The sequence below is a fragment of the Electrophorus electricus genome, chromosome 8 (assembly GCF_013358815.1).
Source record: "Electrophorus electricus isolate fEleEle1 chromosome 8, fEleEle1.pri, whole genome shotgun sequence".
Lineage (NCBI taxonomy): Eukaryota > Metazoa > Chordata > Actinopteri > Gymnotiformes > Gymnotidae > Electrophorus > Electrophorus electricus.
Window position 1 is genome coordinate 7,802,951 of NC_049542.1, and position 9,443 is coordinate 7,812,393.

The 9,443-nt window shown below is 44.7% G+C and overlaps 1 protein-coding gene across 1 annotated transcript; it reads right to left on the bottom strand.

The window, feature by feature from the left end:
- Positions 1-220: 220 nt before the first annotated feature.
- Positions 221-5,555, bottom strand: lratd1 (LRAT domain containing 1). Its single transcript, XM_026995748.2, has 2 exons — positions 5,435-5,555; positions 221-5,036 (listed from the first exon to the last, which is right to left on the bottom strand). The coding sequence occupies exon 2, from the start codon at positions 4,997-4,999 to the stop codon at positions 4,220-4,222; it is 780 nt and encodes a 259-aa protein (XP_026851549.1). The 5' UTR covers positions 5,000-5,036; positions 5,435-5,555; the 3' UTR covers positions 221-4,219.
- Positions 5,556-9,443: the final 3,888 nt, after the last annotated feature.

The following is a 9,443-nucleotide window of genomic DNA, read 5'->3' on the forward strand; positions in this document are numbered from 1 at the left end:
GCGCGCACATGGGACGTATCCCACGCCGTTGTGACGCTGGCAGTGTGATTGGCTCTGGCAAAGAGACCAAAGAGTGCAAGTGTGTGAGTACCCTTAGGGTACATGTGTGACAAGTGACACAAATGTGTATGGAAGTAAGAGATGAGTAAAGTGGTGAGAGAGGAGGAGGAGCCAAAGGAAGAGGGATGGGCAGAGAGAGAGGAGGAGGAGCCAAAGGAAGAGGGATGGGCAGTGAGAGAGGAGGAGGAGCCAAAGGAAGAGGGATGGGCAGAGAGAGAGGAGGAGAGAAAAGAGATATGGCCTCAGATACTCGTTTCCACTCCACAGCAAAATGTGTGCGCAGCACTCGAGTTAATCCTATGCCTTAGTCCCTCAATAACAAGAGGATAGGATTTATGGAAAAACTGAGAATATAAGACACGGATACCTGCGTGTGTTCCATGTTTGTCTTTTGCCTTGTGCACATAAGCAATTTCCCTGTGCACCAAAAATACAATACATGTTTACTTTACTAATCTCTTCATTTGTTCACTTTTCTTCAGATACGTACAGCACATGGTGTGAATCAATTTGTAAAATAAAGCAGCCACTTACAAAACATTGGCACCATTATGGACTCTGCCCAAGACAGAGAGATGGATTGTCACGTTCATCTGGCAAACAAGACTTGTCTAGCCTCCGCCATGTGGATCCTATCAAGCTATTCAACCTCCTCGCACCCCCACTCCCATCCCCCCCTTCACCTTCTGAAAGAAATTTAAATTCATCTCAGAGAGCACTACGGTCCCTCTGATGCCAACTCCACTTAAAGAAGGAGTCACATTTGCTTTCCTTGAACAAGCTGCCACACACAGAAAAATATTTTGTCCTGCAGTCATCTGCAACTAAATATGAATGTACTGCTGTAATTGAGGCAACCCAATTGGGTGGAGTGAGCCACTTTTAAGCTTTGTCTGCAGCAAACTATAGTGATATTTAGTTGCAGATGACTGCAGGACAAAGTTTAAAATTGCCTCACTCCACCCTTGGTGGTTGCAGTACACACACACACACACACACACACACACACACACACACAGAGAGAGGATACAAAAGCAAATGGCTCAATGCTAATTAAGTGCAAAGCACAAGCTGTGGCATTGGTGATGTTAGCTTGTGTTGTGGGGGAGTAAATATTGAAGTGTTGATTACAAAAAATAGTGTCCGTCGTCTGGGACTTGGACACGGGGCTGGAACATGTAGAGCATTAGCATGTGTGCGTGCGCACATGCATACGTGAGCGTGCAGAAGGAACTGTGAAATCAACCACGCTCCACTTCACAGGTGCAGCCACATTTCTTCCAGCAAAAAGGGGAGCCGGAGTTTCCCCATTTTTGTTGAGTCATGCCAGTGGGTTCCTGGAAAGCCCAGTTACATTTTCAGCCATCTAGAGAACATGCTGTGCTGAGGGGATGCATGGCAACTGAGGGTGTGGTCAAATGTTGCCAATACCCCTGACCACAGCCCTTGTCCAGGTTGCTTAGCTCAGCAAGCTCTTTAGACACACCTACTTGCATGGCTCTCTTATCCGAAATCAACCTCTGCAGGTCGGACTCGAACCTCAAACCGCAGCACATGAACAAGCCGGGCAGCTATCTTGACTAGTCACCTCTTTTACAGGCTAGCTTTAATCCAGCTGCTTCTCCCTCGTGGCCGACAAGTAGATAATGACTAGTTAAGGACGTTCTTCGGTACAGCTGGGGGTTCAGTTTAGGCAAATAAGGGAGCTGGGATGCAGAAGCACAGTTACTATGGAGCACAGAGACAGCAGCTGCTGAGTGTAATTCTGCCTGAAAAACAACCAAACCAAAGAGTGTACATGCATCGCATGGTTTTCTGCTTAAAACCCATGAGGTGCCATTATTAAGGGTGTTAAGGGAAGAGCACAGGTATGCTTCTCATCTGACTAGGTTTGTCTGCATAGTAATCAAAAGAGGTGAAGTAAGGTGGGCTCAGGTTCACCTAGTAACAGGTTATGAAGGGAGACGGGAACACCAGAGAGGGAGCAGGACAGACAAATACAGACGGCGATTTCACTAAGAAGCAGACTGACTTCAGGCTAAAGATGTTCTTTTCAGCTCTTATGTTAGCAGCATCAACCCCCCTGGGCCCCTTGGCCGCCACACACATACAGCTCCCATTCTCCATATATAGCCTGCTGCCCCACTACCCTCAATTTTCAGCCTCAAAAAAACTGGCCTGGTGATGGATCAGAGACCGACAAGACAGTTGAGTCAAAAGGGGACTCTCCACGACCACCTCCAGGGAGAATAGGTTAATAGTGTTGCTGCAAAACTACATAAATGAGAAGTTCAGATAATGGTGCCATGTTCCAAGAATACTCTGGGTTTTTAACAGAGTGAGTGAATGTGTGTGTGTGCGCATGCATGTGTAACAAGTCAGAGCCTGTTCCAAAGCGTTCATATCTAATGTTTCCCAAGGTTTCAGAAACCTGCCTTGCTTGTTTCCTTCTAAGTGTTCAATCTCCACTTTCCATATTAACGGTCTAGTCAGACACTCCCAAGACGGCACACTGAGGACAAAGAAAAGGGGCTTGCAGCCCATTCTAGACCAGGACTAACTAGCTAGCAAACAGCCGAGACTCTGATTTGCTTCTACACAGATATTGGAGTTTTGGAGAATACTAACAGTTACTGAATTCGATGTGAGGGTCATTTGCTGTGAACTTACTGACATGTAATTGACTCGTTAGTGCTGGCTGGGCAGAGGGTTTCAAAACAGATTCCAGACAAAGAAATTGCAGGGCAGATGAGAGACATGGAATACATAAAGCACACCACATCCCAGCTGCAGCCCACAGACTCTAATAGAAAAGCCGGCGAAGCATGACCATATTTACCAGGACTGTATAGCCTACTGCATCACATACCCGCTTCCGATTACTTGCTCTATCCGATGCTTTCAGACCAAAAAAATAAATAAATAAATAGCTGGAATGGTCTCTGGATCCACATGGCTTAAATATAAAACTGGATTAGATTTCTGGCACATCGAGCTACTTAATTGAACAACGTGAAATACTTGCGTTTTTGAACTTCGCTCGGTTTGTTTTAACCGGTCGTAAAAAAACCCTCAAAGATTACACACGCACGTACACAAATTAATCTAGATACCGAAAGCCAAGATCGCTTTCATGAAGTTGCTTCGCTTGCAAGAAGTTTGGCTCGCATCATCAAAACGATAAAAGCTCTACTTGTCTACGATCGTATATGGCCTTTGAACTCGTTGGTTAACCACGACTCGTCACCGCACAAACGGGTCGAACGGGCGGCAAGACGCAGCAATGAGCAAAACAGGAGAGGTCGTTATTCACGCGCACCAGCACTCGCCCCTCGCGCTTACCAAGACCACAACGAGAGAGAAAAAAAAAAAGTCGCTCAGTCGGCGAAAACGAAAGCCCATGGTTAAAAAATAAAACGATAGGAGCATATGTAAGGCGCGTGTGGGATTTGAAATACCGCAGCAAGCCGTTCGTTGAGGTCATCCAGCAAGTGCTCGGCTATTTAATTTAAAGAAAAACAGACTGAAGGCTCGACACCACAGCAAGATTCCATACGGCAATCTAAGTTTATTTAAATAAAACAAAGATTTCTTAACTTACTAACTAAAATACAAAAATATGGACTCCAAAACAGAAAAATGTACATTCTGCGTATTGTAATAAAATAAAACAGACGTGTGTAATTGCAAGTTAGACGTGTGAGGAGTGGACTGTTGTGTCATTATGCAGTTGCCCAGGTGCGCGTGAGCTCCACGGCTAGTGTTTAATGCTAAAGCTTTGAGAGAGAGAGAGAATCAATCATAAATCAAAGCAACGCTGCGCGCCGCGGCGAGCTCCACACGAGCCATCTGCCGCAATACGCTCCAATGCTTGCAGGGCTCGACTAAGAATACCGGTGTTTTATTCTAACAGGAGCGCGAGATCTGTGCTATGACGAGGGCGTTCGTTTCTTTAAAGGTACATGGTGACTTGCAGGGCATTGAATCACACCACAACCAAAGGGGCGTTGTCTTTGCCAATTTTACCGTATTTTAGGACAGACACATTCCTCAAAGTCTTACAAGGAGGAAAGCAGCCCTTTCCAGAGGCATGCATAGTCCCGAGACGTCCGCAAAGGTCTCTGCAAGGTTTTCTAAAATGTACGACGCTGAAATCCGCTCATTCTTTCCCGTCAACCAGCGACAGCTCCTTCAGAATTCCACTGGCGTCCACAAGCCGCCTCTCCCGTATCATATCCTCGAGGCTGCGGAATACGAGGGTATGAACAGTGCTCTCGGAGAGATGGACCTTCAGGAAGTAGCGCTGCTCCGCTGAGTGCGCCTCCCCACCCGCTTTGAACTCCCGCTTCCCGAAACGGCACCAAGCAGCGAAACTTTCCGAGTTTGTCCAGCAAATCTCGCCGCTGCTTAGCCCCAGGTGCCCGCTCGCGTTCTGCATCACGAGATCAGGGGGCAACGGCCGGTAGCGGTACCGGTTGTTTACTATCCTGCCCTGCCAACCACAGCTGATATCAAACAAACTGTCTTTGCGGATCTCGCCTTTGTGCAGGTGTATAACCTGGTCCTCCCCCTCGAAGATTGCCCAGTGGGGTGGCTGAGCGTTGGCCACTAACTCCAGCAAATCCCCCGGTTTGCACATGGTCAGTAAAGTTTTCACAGAATAAACGTTCAGGTCTTCGTTCTCGCGTAGTTTGGAGAATATACATTCCTGGCAGCAAAAGGCTGAGTACTCGACCTCGCTGAGCGTCACGGGGCCGTCTTTAGTCGGGCTGTTGTCTTTATAGCTGTCCGACTGAGACCTATCGTCCAGTTCATCCTCTTCATCGGAGAAGAAATATGCCACGCCGACCCGTAACTCGTCCTTCTCGATGCCCGACGGATCCCCGGTGGGTAGCTCGCTGTAGTTCAGGTGGGTGATCCGGTCTAGTTGGTTTCCCATCAATGACAGCGCAAAGGAGAGACATGGAATACTGCTTCTGGAATAAAAGAAGAAAAAGAAAGAAAGAAAACAAACCCCACACACATTTAGAGAGAGCAAGTAAAACGCAGACAGCGATCGCAGAACAAGCAGTAAATGCAGTATAAACTCGCGCGCTCGAATATGTAAACATGTCATGCGCCTTGAGCGAACCACAAAGGCGCAAGGAGGAGTCAATATTAGACGGCACGATGACATTTCACACACGTTAAATAAGCAATCCAGCTTTCTCATTGCACATCTGATCACTGATTAAACTGACAATTATCTACTATAGATCTACTGACAAGATATGTTTCCGTTTCTAGACCGTCGGACAGACCAAAATCACCTGCAGCGCTCTTTATGTGTCTGACAGATAACCATAGGCGTCCACAGAACAAGGTCTAAAAATACCTGCGTATTTCCACTACGGCTAATTGGGCTTCCGCTCCATCCGTGCTTTTTCGTATCTACTCCGCGCGAGTCTCGAAACAAAGGCTTTATCCTGTTATAAGACAACAGAGCGCGACCCTTCTCTGAGGTAAACTAAATTTTAACGCGCCGCACCGCTTCACTTTAAATAGAATAGAAAACTCCGCCCCGACCAGCAAAACCTGCCCTTCCGGAAGGTGATTGGTTCCTGGCCCTCATTAAAAACTTAGCCCATTCCATACCACAGGGGCTGATCCTCGTACAATCTAGTTCTACAATGGTTTAGCCTATACATACAGCCTTTAGCCAACACAGCAGCGCAGACAAATAATTAATATCACTACAGCAAGCGATACAAATGTTTAATGGAGAAAAAGTCCCACTTTCATACATTTACTTTTTAAAAATAAGTAAATATATATAATGATGGAATAATGAAGCAGGATTTGTAGTGCCGATCATTTTTAATTAGGCTAGACATCTGCATTTATCAACAAATGTCTCCCATTACACAACTGTAACACCCGCCGGTGCATCTACGCATTAGTGAGTTATTCCAAATATAACTAAACACCGAGGCTTGCTTGTTTTTAAACAGAGAATGTGTTCACGGCAGTATTCCGTTCGCTCAATTTAAGATTACTTCATGATCTTAATCGATGTACTAGAGCATACATTTGTCAGACGTCAGCCGTCTGGGAACAGGGGCGATTCATTTAAGCCCCGAAACTGTATTTGATGGTGTATTTCATACATAGCAAGGTTAAATTTAATTGACTACACGTCTTTACAGAGAGAGAGAGAGAGAGAGAGAGAGAGAGAGAGAGAGAGAGAGAGAGAGAGAGAGAGAGAGAGAGAGCGAGAGCGAGCGAGCGAGCGAGCGAACACCTGTTGGGTTGGGGTCGACTTTGCAAAATAGCAGAAAATACCGGGCAATGTGTGAATATGTAGTCAATTGTCTCTATCTTTGTATGTGTGTGTGTGTGTGTTACTTAACTCATAATTATTAACTTTAACCTGGCACTGGGCTTTAAAGTCACCCAAATATTTATGTAATATTAACCCAGCATCTGGATGAAGTAGCTTAATGTGTAGGGTGAGAGAGTGTTCCAACATGCTGAACTTACTCTGTCACTGGATGTGTGTTAAATGAACATTATTAATATTAATATTATCGCTAGTTGAGTTGTCTTTTTCAGCATTTTTGTGTGTTCTAAAAACTCATGCTGAGAACAGCGGGGAACATTTAACAGTGTGGATTGTGCAGAAGGTGTCATTTGGCTTTTACAAACATAAAAATAAAAGAAGAATCCAGGCAATAAAAAGGAGGAATGCTTAGAAGAATGGAATTCAATTTTGTGGAAGTCAGTCTTATTTTGGTTGGTTGGTTGGTTCTTTGTTTATCACTTGCAGCAGAGGACAGTCTTAAGATTAGCCCTTTGACAAATGGTGCCAAAGTTGTGGTTTAGTCTTGGCCAGAGAGGTTTAAATTGAGTTCTTTGTTTTTTAAATAATTATTATTGGTTCTCCTGTTTAATAAATGACACTTAGCAGTTTCAACCAATGTTCCTTCTTTTTGACAGTCTCATGAAACATTAAAGGTTTTTATAGTTTGGAAAGCCAAGTGTGTAGTTTTCATGGTTTCTTTTTTTCATTTTCTTTTCATTGGTTTCTTACAGGTGCCTTCTATCAAATACCTACTAATAACATTTGTTGGCATTAGCATTGAAATTAATGAAAGAAATAGCATATGACTTTACAATGTTTTTTTCTTTTTAATGTGATACTTTTATTCACAGTACATTTAATCATTGAATGAGGCATTGAAGTAATAAAGACAGAATATAAGCAGACTTTGGATATATGTAAACATATACCTATCAAGGGCTAGAGGTTACAGCCTACCTTCCATAATCCATTAAACACAGACCCCCCCCCCCCACACACACGCACACACACACGCACACACACAATATTGACATTACATGAGTCAGAGTTCTCATCACCATAATACATATGCCACGTAGAGGTACAGACAGATTTCACAAACGAAAGCCTGACAACTATGTGGCAGGCTCGCCATTAGAATGATTTAGGTTGTAATTATTCCGCAAAAGGAGATCCAATTACCCATCTTTGAAATGAGATTGTGGAGTCTCTGTAGTATATGTTGCCTGGGTTATGACTGCATGTATGTGTGTGTCTACGTATGTGTGTGTGAGTGAAACAGTGAAAGTGAGAGAGAGCGAGAGAGAGAGAGAGAGAGAGAGAGAGAGAGAGAGAGAGAGAGAGAGAGAGAGAGAGAGTGTGTGTGTGTGTGTGTGTGTGAAAGTGAGAGACAGGGTAGAGACAGACAGAGAAGGAGGGCATTTAAATCAGTGCCATGTGCAGGGAACTTTTGGAGCAACCTAATATGCGCAGACACACACACACACACACACACACACACACACACACACACACACACACACACACACACACACACACACACACATACACACGCACACACACCATCGGGGAATTGTATCCAGATGTCAACTGTGTGCATGTAGACGTGAGAGTGTGAAAAGGAAGAACTAGTGAAGAACGAAAGGAAGGTGAGACTTAAAGTAAATGGAACACACAGCTGAAATACGTACCGCGTGACTGAATCACTCTCCTGAGCTGCTGAAAACTCGCGTAGCGTACTGTAAATACTACAGCGGTATCAAAGAGTTCTGGAATCGCACAGGCGCACCCCTCTATGGGAGACGTACAGACAAAGGAACAACGACAAAACGGATAGGAGGAGAAAGCAGGGAGCAGAGATGGAAAAACACGGACGCTGTAACGAAGCACACGGAATGTTCATGGGAAGCGTATCTATAACAATAGCTCCACATTGATGACGCACGGAAGGTACCAAGAGAACGTCATGTGGGAGTGGTGCGGGAATGAGATAAAGGGCATTCCCATGCACGTGGTGCACGTATGCATTTGTCAGGAACACTACGACTGAAACGCAAGCAGAGCACGGTGTGCTGTTGTGCTGTTCGAGCTTACGCTGTGTATTGCCCTTGGCCACCATACCAGTAATTGAACAATGAAACATTATTGTGTTATGATAACGCAGAAGTGCTTGCTCGATGCAGACGTGATGCACTGTGTGACTTTAGACTGGCAGAGTTAATGACCCAGTACGGGCCAGTCGCTTCGCTCTAAAACAGAAAGATGAGCTCAAGGACACAGCACCCACAGAAAGAAGGCTTAGCTTAATAATAACCATTTAATGATTAAAAAAGTGATGCACTCAACTGTCACTTTATTAGGTACACTTGTTCAACGGCTCATTGATAACATGGCAGAAGATTAGTGCATTCAGGCATGTAGACAAGTTCAAACTGAGCATCAGAATGGGGAAGAAAAGTGATTTAAGCTGTTGGTGTTGACAAGTACTTGACTTGTAATCAGAAGGTTGCTGGTTCAAGCTCCACCACTGCCATGGTTGGAACCCTGAGTAAGGCCTTTGACCCTCAATTGCTCAAGTTGTATTCAGTCATATTTGTAAGTCACTTTGGATAAAAGCGTCAGCTGAATGCCGTAAATGTAAATGGTGTTAGACTGGCTGGTCTGGGTTTGCCAGAAACTGCTGATCTATAGGGATCTATAGGGTGTACAGAGAATGGTCTAAACAAAAATCTAATATCCAGTGAGTGGCAGTTCTCCGGGCAAAAAGAGCCTTGTTGATGTCAAAGGAGAATGGCCAGACTGGTCTGAGCTGAGAGAAAGGCAACATTAACTGAAATAACCACCCAGTGCAACCAAGGTATGTAGAAGAGCATCTGTGAATGCATAACATGTTGAACCTTGAAGCAGATTTGCTACAGCAATAGAAGACCCCTCCTGTCAGCTAAGAACAGACAACTGAAGCTACAGTTCGCACAAACTCACCAAAATTGAACAATAACAGATAGGAAAAACATTGTCTGGTCTGATGAGTCTCGATTTCTGC

Bases quoted from the DNA above. Each gene is read 5' to 3' on its own strand.
- lratd1 (XM_026995748.2), bottom strand. From the start codon at position 4,999: ATGGGAAACCAACTAGACCGGATCACCCACCTGAACTACAGCGAGCTA.